General features: G+C 53.5%; 2 protein-coding genes across 2 annotated transcripts; both read right to left on the bottom strand.

Moving 5' to 3' along the window:
- Window positions 1–7,320: 7,320 nt before the first annotated feature.
- On the bottom strand, window positions 7,321–9,428 carry QC763_118810 (uncharacterized protein). The gene is made up of 2 exons (XM_062908469.1): window positions 8,468–9,428; window positions 7,321–8,394 (listed from the first exon to the last, which is right to left on the bottom strand). The coding sequence occupies exons 1-2, from the start codon at window positions 8,948–8,950 to the stop codon at window positions 7,810–7,812; spliced, it is 1,068 nt and encodes a 355-aa protein (XP_062771574.1). The 5' UTR covers window positions 8,951–9,428; the 3' UTR covers window positions 7,321–7,809.
- Window positions 9,429–9,859: 431 nt separating this feature from the next.
- SLA1 (cytoskeletal protein binding protein) lies at window positions 9,860–15,010 on the bottom strand. The gene is given in 5 exon segments (XM_062908468.1): window positions 9,860–10,469; window positions 10,552–12,414; window positions 12,477–13,932; window positions 14,009–14,442; window positions 14,454–15,010. The coding sequence occupies 4 exon segments, from the start codon at window positions 14,204–14,206 to the stop codon at window positions 10,444–10,446; spliced, it is 3,543 nt and encodes a 1,180-aa protein (XP_062771573.1). The 5' UTR covers window positions 14,207–14,442; window positions 14,454–15,010; the 3' UTR covers window positions 9,860–10,443.
- Window positions 15,011–15,127: the final 117 nt, after the last annotated feature.

Raw genomic sequence — 15,127 nt, 5'->3', positions numbered from 1 at the left:
TGGCCAACATTCGGGTCAGCCGTGCTGCCAGCGATCGAGGATTTTCGTGTTGAGGACTGGCATACAGGCACTGGTTACACCAACAGTACCAACAGCAACGGGCAAAGGCGCCGCCCACGCAGCTAACAGTCAGTCGTTGGAACACACTTAAAGCGGGGTGCCGTCCTGGCATGGCTATGTCGCGATAAATAGGACAGTCCTCAACACCCCGCTTTAGATGTTCCAACAGGTATCACAACAGAAGCCCTATTACAACCACATGACAGGAACGCTGAAATCGCACACCGTAGGTTCCGTCGTTGGACCTCAAAGGCACAGCAAAACTCATGGCATATGCCCTTGGTTCTCCTCATCACTACCCACCACCCGGTGCCTCACTCGTGCCGTTGGAGAGACGGGTGGGCAGTCAGCAGGTGTCTGTCATTACAACTTCATCCCCGCATCCACCGCGATTGCTCGTACACCCAGGATCGCTTGTTCAGAAGCACCCCGCGATCTATGTGACTGGGTATGCAGTCTATCCACTGAGGGCTTTTTTTTCGACTTGTGAGTGTAGTGTTCACCCTGTCAGCTTCACCGACTCTTTATGTTTGCGGCAGTTTGCTTGCAGAGTGCCTACAGTAGATTTGAATACGCCAGGCAATCTATTTACCCGAATGATCATCTCACATAACAGGGGCGCTGCCTCAGTGATATTCCACCTGGGCTGATCATCTTATGCTCAAGCTGAGGTTCACAAGTACTCCAGCCCAACGTCCATGTGATAAGGGCGGTGAGAAGGCGATGGTGCTTATCTACTACGGAGTCATTTTGGGTCAGCATGCAGTCAGCGAGTCAAATAACAGGTACAGTCTTGCATCAGCTGCACGGTCTGATGGTTCTGCACATCGGGGTCAGAAGTTCAACGAACGAACGAACGAGAACGAGTTGATCCATCAGCCCTGTAGGGCGGGCTTGTGCGTCAGTGGCTGAAAGGGCGTTTCTTCAAGGCTGGAACCACTGCGTGTGGCTTGTGACAACCAATTCGGACAAACGGCGGCCGGCACCAAAGTGTGTTGGACCGAGAAACGGTGAGAACGACAGTTACACCGGTCAGATTCGAATCTCGCAATACACACACAACGTGCCACCGGCTTACCCAGTTCCGCGCGCTCCACAACAGATGCCAAATGGGTTCACAATAACTGTTGTTGGTCGTACAATAACCACTCGCTATGAACCAACCCCCCACTGTTGGGCCAGAGGGCCAAACGCCACACTCGCGAGCATGAGGAATCACCTGGGATGACACGTGTGTGGAGTAGGTGATCATTAGTTATATCCGGTACGTTTTCCGACTGTTTCTTCAAGAAAACCGTCCGTCCTCTAACCTGGTCGAGGTTTCTCAGCCATCTGACCCTGACCCAACATGGGGAATCTCTGCTAATCCGAAACCCGGACACCGCCAGAGAGGCACAGCTAGTCGGCCATGCCATCGAGCTGCCTTTTCGGGGCCTGGCGTTGGAACCTTAGTTGCAGTTGGAAACTATACATTCTCAAATCACGATATTCGCCCATATGGCCCAACGAAGCTTGAGCTCTACCGTATCCGACTAGTAACTGCAACTCTTTTCGAAAGCGACCCAAAGTCCGAGGTCTCCACGCGATGACACTCATCCATCAGCGATTGGAAATCGATACCCGAGGCTTTGCAAGCAACCAACCACTGGCTCTTGTTGCACCTTCGCCGGCTTCCAAATCCAGAAACCCGATGGTGCCAGCCTTCGGTTGTTCACCAGCAGTTTGTCAGGGTCTGCAACCAAAAACCTCACAAGGCCACCATCAGCCCTATCAGGCAATATGCCTCTGTTTCGGGTGTGGCTCGAGCCGGCTCATTGTGCATCAGCCCCATCACTCGGCGGCCGGAAGACACGCTGTGGCGTTCAACCGCCATAACGACACGGCGCTGCCTGTTTCGCTCGGACTTGCACGAAGGTCCCATCCCTGAAAGCCAATGTTGCCATCATGATCGCCCCGGCTTCTTCAGTGATACAGTTGTTATTACACTTGTAAGATTTGGTTAGACGATGAAGCCTCTGCATCATTTCGCCTATCGCCCTCAGTTTTCTCTGCCTCTGGACCTGACTAGACTACCCACGGAAGCTACAAGGTGGCACTGGGTGACTTCTTGAAATGTATAGTCGTTCGTCATTACTTGATATATCCCTGGCTCATCCGGATATTGCGTCTTTCTAGAAGCAGAGCGCCTGGCGTCAGAACTGTAACCGCTGCTGACATAATGACCTTGATGTGATGGTGGCGCTGAAGGATTCGCAAATGTGCGCCTGGCTGATTTGGTACCGACCAAGACAAGCGTTTTAGCGGTCGAAGATGCGAAACATGAAGGGGAGGCGGCGTGGGACGTCTTCCAGAAGCTCGAAATTCTTCTGTTGCTATGGTTGTGGAAGTCGGACGGAACAGACGGAAGGGATATCATCACATCACATCGCATCCGACCTTGATATCCAGGGCGTCCGAGCGGTGACCCTGATGATAGCACGCTCTCTTCTAGGAAGATATGCTCCGCTCGCCAGTGGCCCAGTACGGAGTACAAGCAGTAGCCAAGTTTGCTGCAAGGACGGAATATTAAAGCCATCTGTCAGAATCTCATGCTCCTCTAGACGCATGGAACCCGGCATCCACGCCCGTTTCCCCAACGTTTATAGGTACCTTATCTCGACCGGGGAAGAAAGAGCGGGCGTCACGGAAGAAGGGGAAAGCGGGGGCAGTTCTACAGGCTGGTGTTTTGTCGGAGATGGCTCCGGTACACGCCAGCCAGCTCGGGCTCCCCTGTCTCCCTAACTCTATCTATTTCCTACCTTACCACATGGAAACTATCAAAGCACCTACATACGAAGTCGTCTCCCCTAATTCGCCAGCCCGAAGACGCTCTGTGCCACTGACTACGACCCCGTCCTTCATGAAGCCCCCCCCTGCATAGAGACTGTGGGGGGAAGGAGCGTACCATTGTCCATTGTTGTCAAAGTTCTTTGATCCTACCGGACGGATAGGGAGCGCAGAGCCAAGGCTTCCTTACCGGTGAACAAATCGGGGAACCTTGTCATCGTGGGGAGCAGCGGCGGCCGGAGAAGGAGGGTTAGGAGTAGGGTACCTTGATGGTAGTGTCTCGGGCGGGAGAGTGGCTGACTATTACGGGACATTCCAGGCCCTGAGGGGTTGCGAAAGGGCCTTTCAACCCGCCCGGAGGACCTGTCAACCATCTCGGTGGCAGGACAGTTTCCACCGCTGAGTAACCACATCGTTGTGGTTTGTATCCCGTCAAGCAGAACATTTTCTAAACGACGGGGTGTGGGTAAGGGATTTGCGCAGCTCGATACCCACAACCCATCCACTCACTCAGTTTTGTCACGGCCAACAAGCAAAAAATAACACGGTACACGACTCAACTTCCTTGATTTTAGTGACTACTGTAACGCAGTTCCACCACCGCCCCTTTTTCCCCCATGATTCCACCAGCCAGCCGGACCAACCGGAACAGAAGGCTTTACGAAGCTGTCCGCTTGCTGCCCATGTTATGCTTGGGTGAAACTCTAACAAGGGATGTCGATGATGTCGACAGAGAGGAAAATAACACGCGCCGCAGATAACTTGTCATGATGCAACTGCAACTCCTTGCATTGGGAGGCTTGAAATGCTGCCGAGATGAACGCCGTGGGAGGAGGAGGAGACGTGCGTCTTGGTGTTGCTTTTTTGGCGCGGTTGTTTCGAGATTGGGTGGTGTAGGGGGTTAAGGTAAGGGGATGGATCCTTCCCGATGGAAAGGAGCTGTGCCTCTTCCTTCTCCTGGAGTAGGTCGCCGACGACGACGACGACTACCACTAACATCGCTGTGGGGGGGAAGGAAGGGGGGGGGATTTGGTTAGAGAGTAGAGAGAGAGGGGGGGAGAGAGAGAGAGAGAGGTGGGAGAAAGGGCATGCGGGAGGGAGGCCAGACAAGCTTCTTGCAATGTGCCGCCGCCATGAAGCTGTGGGAGAGTGGTTTGCTGAAGCTCTTAGCTGTCAAAGCATCACGAGTACGAGCGCGCTTGAGACTGGACGTCAACAACAACAACAACAACAGACCAACTTAGATATCGAATAGAGCTAGCAAGCCCCTCCTCCATCCGCAGCCTTCCCAAGTGCGATTTCTACCTGCCCCTACCAAGCCATCTTCACAGCCGCCGCCGACACCGACAGACAGCTTTCGGTCCCGACAGCAGGGTAGATCATATCATTATGGAGAATCAAAAACTCCACTTAACTATCTATCCACCACCCCCCCCTCCCCCCCGGGCCCAGACGCGCGGCTGTAGTCGGAACTTTTGGCCTTGATTTCTTGTCGGTGTTGAGGCGAAGCCTCCATGTATCTGGTCACTAACCTATCTGATAGCATCTGCTATCATGCAGGGAGATCGCTATTGTAAACACAACACGCCACTTTCAGGCAAAAGAAAAACGTGGCGAACCAGTGGTTCCTCAAACAATCTAGAAGCCTAAATTTTTTTCGAAGCAACGAGGTCTGAATTAACATGGCCGGATAGAAATCCGACCCTTTTTCTTGACCAGGGGAAGGGGGGGGGGGTGGTGGATGGGTGGCTGTAAGTTGCAGACTTGGATCGGGTGGCCGGCCGGCCGGGCTTGGGTTGGGCCCTGACAGGTACCAGCAAGTTTTTCTGTGTTCTTGACAGCAGTATAGGTATCTGCTTTCTGGGTTGACGGGGGAGAGGCAACGGTGGGATGGAACGTCGAAATACCACATGGCGAGCTGGCTGGCTTCCCTGGTTGTGTGGTATGCAAGTTTGTGTGTTTTCTCTCATTATTCAGGGATTGTGATGGTGATTATTCAGAGGCAAAAGATTCCCCGATATCTCCATGAGCTTAGGCAGCTTCCAACTACTTCAACAGGTCAGCCCATACACCTATTCATCTCGATAACACACGGCAAGGATTCCTCAAACGGTTGGGAAAGTTAACGGCCATCGGAAAGGACCCGAGGAGAAGGGGGTGAGGCGTACCAGGGAGGCGAGCTGCAAGGTGAACTTGAGAGGCGAGACGGGAAACCTCCTCGCCAGACTTGAGGGGTGGTGGTGGTCAATTTTCCTTCTGGAAGCGAAATGCCGAGCACACTCACACACACACACACTCTCTCTCTCTCTCTCCCACGGGAGGATTTGTGAGAAAGCGGGAAGGGAATGCGGTGAGTCGGTATGGGGTAGTAGTCGTGTAGGTACATGCGGTGTCATTCAGGCGTTTTTCTACGCCGCCTCCTTTGTGCTTTGTCTCCTGCCTTTGTAGGGCTGGTGCTGCTTCATGTTGCCTTGGATGTGTGTTTGTTGGATAGAGATGGTGAGTGTTGTGCTGCCGGGTGATGTACAGCGTGACGCGGTTGTATCATGAGGAGGCTATAATAAGGTTCATGGGTATTATGGTAAGGGGCTCTTGTTAGCCCCGATGGAGAGGGGGTAGCGCCGAGGGGGGAGGTGAGGATGGAGTTGTTTGTCACGGAGGGTTGGGGAAGATGATATGTAGGTATGCATCTATCAGAGAATACGTCTCAATATAGGTATCACTGGTGATATGAGAGCTGTGTATAGTATGAATGACGATAGTAGTGTGCCTGTTTCCCTGTTGGGTTTCAAAGTGGTATCTAGACAATTCCATGATGGCATTCAATGATGATCACTTGGCCCAGTTTGCGAAGTTCTACCCTCCTCGCCGTAACGACGTCAACACGCGACATCAGAATCAGTGGCCCGACGCCAGTCTACACTCTCCCAATAGAATTTAGTTTCCCAGAAAGCCTATTCTAGAGATTTAAGACTCGAGTTGAATTTCACAAGGCTAGTTTTCACAGACCATCACCATCACCATCACTGTGTATGACACACACAACCACACCCAACAACCACGACCACCGGAGGGGGCCATACGTAACCTCTATGTTTGTCTAAACATCCCATATTTCCTACCATCTCAATCTCAAACCTCCCATTGCTCTAGATTTGTCATCCCGTCACACAAACTCCCCCCCTTTCCACCAAACCATGCGGCATACACAATTTCCAACAAAAGCACACACAGGAAGCCAAAGCAAATCTCCAAGCGCCCGGTGTTTCCGGGCATAACCTAAATAGAACACCACATTCACTCACAAAACCAAGTTGGTAGCACGAGACATGTCCCTCGCCGGCGTGTGCGTGGGAGAGCCCTCCTCAAGCGTGGGGGGCCTGTTCTCAACCTCAGGAGTCCCTACCAAGCCCAGGGGCTTACCCCTCCGACTCATCCCACCGCCCGAGAGAGCAGGGCGATGAGAGACCATAGGTAAGGTAGACTCAAGAGGCAACAATAGCCTCCCCTTGCCCTGCCAATGTTGAAACTTGACAATAGCCTGGCCGGATGGCAACCGCCTCCCCCCTTTTCAGCCCCCCTCAGCTACAGACAAACATTCTCCTCAAACATTACCTGACCCAAAACCGCTTCTAAAACACTGCCTCCACCCTGCGTTGTCTGAGATTGTGCTCGCCCTTCCAGGGGATGTTCTAGCTAGCGCCTTGGAGAACAGCAAGACCCGGGTCAATATCGTGAACTGTGAGGTAGCTACACACTGCTCAATAGGCATAGTTTGGTGAAGCAGAAAGCGAAGCAGTGACCGCAATGTTTAACTTTACTCCTCAAGACTGGCGGCTACCTTCCAACTGATAATCAAGAACACGTAACTGCAGTCGTTCAAAGTTGATTAGTGCTATGTAATGTGCATTGATTCTGCCTTGGTGTGGTATACTGAAAGAGGTTCGTGATGCCCACGTAGTATCTCGTTTAGAGCAACACAACAACTGCTTCTGTCATGACTCACCGAGAAGCCTAGTGAGAAAAAGAGAAAAAGTATTGTTGGTGATGGGTAAATGCTGACATCTAACAATACTCATTCAAAAAAGAAAAAAAGAAAAAAAAAAGAAAAAGGAAAAAAAAAGAAAGACAAAAGGGTCTGGAGGATACATGATGAGGCCCATATAGACTAGCCTGTGGTGACAGATTATACTCTCCTTCTCGCCGGAGTTGGTGATCGTCAAAGATCAAGGTCTGACTCTTTGAGGACTGAACATCCCTTAGGTAGCCATGAGGGCATTTGAGTATCAAACAATTCTAAATTGTCTATTCACTTTCTTATTTTTACTTCACTGGTATTGATTTGGAATGGAACCCAGTCTCACTAAGAAACCTTCAAAGGGCATCTGTCTCAGCTCAGCCCAGCGGCTCTCCAGGCCTTCTGTCAACACACATAGGCACATGTCACAACAACATCAAGGGGCACTCACAGAAACGTCGGTCACCTTTGGTTAAGCAGTTTAATCCTTTCTCTTGGTACCCAGGGTGAGCAACTAGATAAGGTAGATAGATAAACTCCCGCCCGTCTTCACTATTCAGCAGAGCCTGCCGAACAATGACAGAAAGAAACAAGGCTCGTAAAAAGATCTCACCATCATCACCAAAAAACCGAATCCCAGTCCAAAGTGTGCACACACCATACACGACATAGAAAAAAAAACGACCGAATGCCAGCTTGAATACTCCATATCCCATGATTACATAGTGAGGTAAACAAAAACGAGAAATACCAACAACAACCATCGACAGCTATACACACAGCCCGCCCACCCATCCGTCCATCATCACCCAGAAACCCAGGCCACAGTAACCAACACCACACCCCCTCCTATACACCCCACATTGCCCCTATCCAACGCCCCTCTCAACCTTCACACATCATCCCTACTGAATAGTCCCCTGCCTCAGCTCCTCCGAATCAGGCACCACATCCTCAATCGAGTGCGCCCTCTGCCTCAGCCCCTGCTTCTCCCCCACCATCGCCCCCGTCGCCACATTGCCAGTCCCCTTACCCCCAGCAGGAACAGCAGCCTTCTCCTTCTTCGCCGGCTCAAACCTCTTCTTCACCGCAGAAATCATCTTGAAATACCAATACCAGTTCAGCGTGTTCAGCGTCAGATTGCTCGCCACATACGTGACCGCCAACCAAACCGGCACCGGCCCCGCATCCTTGGCAAAATGCATCAAATTCTTGTCCACCCCAGAAGCCTTCTCAAACGCGGCAGCAATGTAACCCGCATCGGGGCCCCTCTGCACAGCCTTCCACATGTCAACATACACAACAGCGGATTGGTACGTTCCCCAGACGAGTCTGCAGCAGAAGAAGACGACCAAAAGCGCGATCCCGTTGTAGAGCTGCGGCTTGGAACCGGTCATGTTCAGCTTGTCAAAGAACCAGTGGATGTTCAGGAACGGGGTGGAGAGCTCGTAGAGGATGAAGATGGAGGAGTAGTAGTTCAGATAGGGGCGCTAGTAGTTTCGTCAGTACACCGCATTACATCAAAACAGGGGGGGGGCGAGAGAGAGGGAGCATCAAACGTACGAATCCAAAAGTGTAAACCGCCAGCGCGCTCACCGCATGCGCCAGCAGCCCCAACCCAAAAATATCCAGATTCAACAGCGTGATTCCCAAGTCCCAGACGAAATATCCCGCTGCCAGAGCCTGGATCATACCACTTGCTCCAGTGTACCCCCATACTCTCTGCTCCCAGTCACTGTTGGCCCTCTCCTCGTCATAGTACATCGTCCATAGCGCCAGCCCGTTGATCAGGACTGACTGCGCGAGCGAAACGACATGGGCATCCCAGTTGGCCTTTCTGGCGCGGTGGTTCTTGGGATAGTATTTCGAGAAGAAGGCGTTGGAGATGATGGGGGAGAGGATGGTGTGCACAAAGGTGTAGAAGGCGGCGGCGCCGAGGACTTCGTGGATGTGCAGAGGGAGAGTGGGGAGGTGAAAGGCGTCGGCGTAGGGTTGGATCCAGGCTGAGAGGGCCGGGATCGGGGCGATGGGGAAGGGGTCGCGCATGCTGGGCGGTTGTGTGAAGCAGGCGTTGGTGATGCTATCTAGGTGGGGGCGGTTTTGTCGATGGTGCTTGATGGAAGTTATAGGTTTTGTGTCGATCGAAAACTAGGTGTATTCCGTTCGTAGGCACCAACCTCGACAAAGGGTTGGTGGTGGTTGGAAAAGAGAAGGCCAAATCAGGCGGCTGTTGCCGTTCGTTCGGAGAAGCTTCTTGATAAAAGGTGTGGTGGTTATTGGTCACCAGGCACCCACACACCTCGCTACCTCCTGGCAGATGATGCAGCCTCTACACCTTTCAACCACCTTCTTTCAGAAACAGTTCGAAGTGTGGTGTTGTCGGGATATCTTTGTTGCACCCACAGTTGCTGTGTGATGTCTCCGTTCCGTTAACAACCAGCCATGTGCCCCGTCGTCATTCGCGTATGGATAACTCGGAAGGCAGCTGTTGCAGCAAACCGTCAGTTGTCGTTGTTCATCAGCCTGTTCTGGACCACTCAAGTCCCTTTGAGGTGCGTTTTGTTGGGGATCTGAACCAGTCTTGGCACAGATCAAGCTTCTTATCTTATCAACACGTTGAGTACCCTCTACCTCTGCTTTGCCCCATCAGTCACACAATTTCAAGTACTCTCTACAAGGTATCCAAGTGCAACCCTCCAGCGGGGTGCCAGAGTAACTTCCACACCAGGTAGCTTTCCGTCCCGTCACGCGGGCACTTGGTGGGTAAACGTCATTCTGAGACTTGGGTCAGATGTCGCTTCTAGCTCAACCAGGTTGGGGCTGAAATGTGGACCGCTTTGACCATGACCTTGCTGGGCCTCCTTCAGGTTAAGATGCCGAGGTACGTGATGTTCTAAACTTGTGAGAAAGTAGAGAAGAGGAAAAAGGAGGTATATGTTGGTTATCATATGATCTCTGCCTTGGGTTGAGGTCCCACGACGTGGACAAGATAGGTAGCTGCCACCACCATGCTGAACCGCGCCTTGAAAGAATTGTATAAACGGCGTCTCATTCCCAAAGATGGTCACACATCCCAAATCACACACTCACTACCCATGGACTTCTCAAAACGGTTCCCAAAGTTTACTAACATATGTTTCCCTATCGTCCTCTCAACTGATGCTGCGAAGTCGCCCTAGGTGTACGTACAGTTACCCCTTCTTCTCTGTTGTTTACCCCTTTTCCCACGCACGCTATACTAGAACCAAAATATTTTGCATGGCACAGTACAACAAGCAGTTCTACTCGAAGAAAAACAACGCATTGAATAATAAAAAGCAAAAAATAGATATAGTAAAATCGGTTGCATCGCTTCAGCCCACAACAACCACAGCCAGAGACAACCCACACAACTCAATACAACACAAACAACAGCCCCCTTCTCTTCCAACAACCACCCCTTCTAACCCCTCCTCAACCCACCAACTTCCCCCCGTACATCCCCCTGGCCACCCTCTATTCACATTACCACCCATCCCAACCCCCCTCACACACTGCAATTAAAACCCAAACGGATTATCCGGTGCTATTAACGCGTCAGCATTTTCATCGCTTCATGGTAATCTAGGTTCAAAAAAACTAAAAAATAAATAAAAAAAAAAACTTACTAGCTGCAGCCAAATTCGCCCTCCGTCCGGTAGCCTGCGGCGCCAACTTCTTCGCATCAGGCTGCACCCCAAATCTCACCGGCGGTGGCGGCCCCGTCTTCTGCGGCATCAAAGGCTGCATCGGCGCCGCCAATCCCCCACCCACTGGACTCCCCGTTGTCCCAAACCCAGTCAATCCCGTCATCTGCGGCTGCAGCACACTCATACCCGTCTGCTGAGGCTGCAACGGCATGGGCAGCCCGCCACCAGGAGCAAAAGGCTGTTGCTGAACCGGCGGCTGTCCGAACCCACCAACACCAAACCCGGTAGGCTGCATCTGCATCGGCTGCATGGGTGGTGCCATGCCCGTGGGTTGTGACATGAACGGCCCCGCCGGAACAGGCTGGAAACCTGTTGGCTGAGCAGGAATACCCGTCATCATGGGCTGCATCATGGGCTGCATCCCCGTCATTTGAGGCTGCATCTGCTGCTGTTGGGCTTGCATTTGGGCGGCGTATTGCTGCTGCATCCGCTGCTGGCTGATCTCGGCTAGGCTCTGACACGGGGGCGCGACTTGTGTCTGGAAGCCCGTCATCTGGGGCTGGAGTGGTGGTGGCGCGAATTGACTGGGTTGAGCCGTCTGAGGAGCTGATAGTGGTCGAGACGGAGGAGGAGGAGCGATCAAACCGCCTTGACCCTGGGTATACTGAGGTGCCACAGGTCTAGCTCGGGCAATGTTTTGTGGGAGCTGCTGAGTGAGCGGCTGTCCGTTGACAACGGGAGCTTGCAGACCACCAAAAAAGCCAGGGGTCGCGCCGGTAGGCTGTGGAACTTGCGCGGGAGCTGGAACCGGGGCAACTGCGGCGGCGGTGGGAGCAGGCGAGAAGTCCAAAGCAGGAGGAGCTGGTGGAGGCTGAACCTGTTCTGGAACTAATGGCTGAGAGAGCAATGACAGTTCCTGCATCGAACCCGTGAGCTTGGCCGTACTGGGCGCGGGAGCGGGGGCGGGAGCGGGAGCGGGAGCGGGAGCAGGGGCTGGCGCAGGAGCCGCAACGGGAGCCGGTGCGGGTTCAGGTGCCTTCGCTGCCGGAGCTGGTTCGGGAGTCTTGGAAGGCTTCACATCCCAAGCATCGTCATCGAATCCACCTGCGGGTTTGCTTGGAGCGGCCGCTGCAGCTGCCGGTCCTGTCGCAGTGGTGGGAGACGCCGACTTGGGCTCGGCACCGCTACCGTCCTTCTTAAAGGCATTAGGATCAACAACGTTGTTAGTTTCCACTGGTGGGGCTGGCCGTCCCTTTCTGGTGTTGTTTCGGAGAGCGCCCCCAGGACCCGAGAACAAACCACCACCAGACTCATCATCGCCAACACTACCCTTGCCTCGGGCATACTTCGTATCCAGGTATCGCATAACCTTGATGATATCACCTTCTTTGAATCCCAATTTTCTCAACACCGTAGCATTCACGTCTGGCAGCACGCTCTCATCCATGGAGTCCCTTTCGAACGCTTGGCAGTACCGTTCGCAGGACTGAGGTTGGATGTCGCAGTCCAGGAAAAACTGGAACCAATCGTAAGTGGACTTCTTGGGCTCAATAGACGCTCCGACCTTGGTCTTGGAAGACGAGGAACGTCCACTGCGAGCATTCTCGGCGGCAGCCTTCTTCTTGAGATCGGAAAGGGGCTTGTCTTCGTCGAGCGAGATGCCGGTGATCTGCTCGACATATTCCAGATCCGTAATCGACATCTTGGCGATGGGTACCGCGATCCTGACACCGTTCACCTTGTGCAAGTTGAGCTTGCCATCCTTCACCCCGAGGAACTGAGCGTCGACGGTAAAAGACTTTGACCGATCCGTCCACGTCCGCACCTTGGCCGGGTCGGGTTCTTGCAGTAAAGAGGATGGTCAGCGAGCGGTCTTCAAACCCCACAGATCACAAGAAACTTACTCGACTTGACGCTCCCATCCTTCGATTTCGACGAACCCGAGGCTCCGTTCTCGCGTCTGCTGGAGTGCTGTTGTCCCACAGTGTTACCATTTCTGGCCTGAGACAAACTACTACTTCGCTCGGGCAAACGCAATCCAGGGCCTACCTCTGAACTTCTCCCCTCCCTTTCCTTTCTCTCCTCCCGCTTCGCCGCCTTGAGCGCCTCCTTCGTCAATCTCGCCTCCTCCAGCCGGTTCTGCTCGATGGTCGACCGGCCCGCGTTGATACCGGAAGCCGATGTCGGAACCGGAGTGTCGAGCATGCCGGTGACTTCAATGTAGCTGCTCGGAACGACGCCTTCCAACTGGTTCTTAACCCTGCGGACCATCCACCACTCCTCGCTCTTGGTGTCGTCCAAGATGATAACCTCATCACCAATCCCAACCGTAACCTCGTCCTCGCCCTGGGCCAAGAAATCGTACAAAACAACGCCGGTCTTCTGCTGAGGCACCTTGCTCCCCTTGGTGGCCTTGACAATCTCCATCAGTCCCTCAGCACGCACGGCCCCGGCCAGCTCCCCAAGCATCGCAACAATCTCTTCTGCGGTGTCCTTTGCGCCCGCATGAAAGTCGATGCTCTTGCTTGGTTTGACCAGCTCCATAAAGACGTGCTTGCCTTCCCGAGAATAATGCGTCATCAAGTTCGCCGTCCACTCCTGCGATGGGCCGTCCGAAGCATGTTCGGGGGCAATCAAGATGATGCCGGTCCGAAGGTTGATGCCCAGAGTAGTAGGCATCTTCTTCTTCTTGCCCATCACCGAGACCATTTCATTAATGTTATACATGTGAAAGTCGCCAGGGGTGAGTGGTGCCGTGTTTGGAGTCTGAGGAACAGAGTCGCTATAGCGGTCGATGCGATCACTGTCACGGAACCCGTGTGTCTTCAGACCGCCCGAAGCAGGCGCCGAGCGGGCAGGCTCCGAGACCTGAGAATCACCACGCGGCCGGGTCGGAAGAGGTGGCGATTTGACCTCCTGTCCTTCTTCTTCTTCAGCAACATGCCGTTGTCCAGATGGCTGGAGGTCCAATGGCGCGGGGGTATGACCTCCCCGAGCAGCCATCATACCCGCAATCATGCTGGCTGGGTTCGGCGCGACAGGAGGCGAAGCCGGGCTGGCCGGCTCCGATGGGGGTCTCGGGGGAAGGGCGGGGCTGGGTGCGGCATCGCTCGGCGTCCTGACGGGAAGCGGAGGCGGAGTTGGGATGGACGGTGCGGCCTCCTCCTGCTTTTGTCCACCAGCCGCAATCTCAATGTAGTTGGCCGGCGCGAACCCGAAATCTCCTTGGTACCCTACCAAAATCCAATCCGGGTCAGTAGTATCGTAAACGTCGAGCTGGGTCTCCTCGGGGAAGGACAGCTCCTCGTCGGTTTGCCTGGTGTATTCATACAGCGCGCGAGCCTTGCTTTCCGGTTTTACCTGCAGCCATTGTACACCTCGTATCAGCGAGACCAAAGAATGGCCAAGTACCCTCCAATGCTCCGACGTGACGTACCTCCTCGATGTAGTTATTCGGGATCAAGCCAACCGGCTCATCCTCATCCTCAGCCGTAGCCTTCTTCTTGGCCTTCCACCAGTCATCATCCGTGCTCTTTTCCAACACATACAGAACGTCGCCCTCGGTGATTGACAGTTCCCCCTCCGCCTGGGGAGTGTAGTCGTACAGGGCCTTGTACACACCAAGAAACCCCATTGCTGCCGCAGTCTTCGTAACTCGAGCTGGATCGATCGTTAAGGGGGGGGTGGAGCGGGGTGCCGCGCGCTATCGGTCGAGATGGTCAATGGTACGAAGCATTCGGAAAGGGGGTTCACGGCGTTGTTGGAAAATGGGTTGTTGCCGTCACAGGCGGCGAAGGGCACTGCGCGCGCGCGGGGAAAGGTTGATGCAACAGTAGACTTCCCTCTGCTGGCTGGTTTTTCCTTGACTGTTGACTGTTGACTGTTGACTGTTGACGTTGGGCTGTAGCCGAAGCCAGTGGACTTGGCGCTTCCAGAGAGAACGCTGGACTGTTGCAACAGGCGGACGAATCGAATGCGAATGGGAAAGTGGACAAACGTGGGCGTTGCCCCGGAAAGTGGACCGAAAAGGCGCGAGCGTGTGGTCTTTTGCCCACAAATGGCTCGCTCTTCCGCCGGTGGTGGTGCTTCTTCTCCGTCCAAACCTTTCTCCCTCACTCTCTCCCTCTTGTCGTCCTGGGATAATCAAAAAAAAGTCGGATAAGTTGGTTACGAAAACAATAACATGCAAAAGGAGGTGGTCGAGAGATGATTGAATGAATGGGGACCCAGAAGCTATCGCTCGGCGGACCGGGGGAAATTGGCCGGGCTATTCCCAATATGTTTCAAAGGCTAGACTGGACAGGAGTTGAAGATGTGCCTGCAGGAAGGCGTAACGTTAAAAACGCAATTGTGTAGATAGGTATGCACATGGTCTAGGTTTGTCTAGGACGAGTGAAAAGCTGATGTCTCATAGCAGAATTCACTTAACACATACATGTGCAGGAGTCCGCCCGGGCAGCCTTTCTCTTTCCTGTCTCTGTGCAGCCTGGCAGTCAGCCTTAGATAACGCACTGTCAGTCCCTGCCTGGCAGCTGGCGTTGATCCCGTCTGCTGA

This window comes from Podospora pseudopauciseta, chromosome 1 (genome assembly GCF_035222475.1).
Source record: "Podospora pseudopauciseta strain CBS 411.78 chromosome 1, whole genome shotgun sequence".
NCBI classification, from domain to species: Eukaryota; Fungi; Ascomycota; class Sordariomycetes; order Sordariales; family Podosporaceae; genus Podospora; species Podospora pseudopauciseta.
This window is presented reverse-complemented; position numbering and strand designations above follow the sequence as displayed.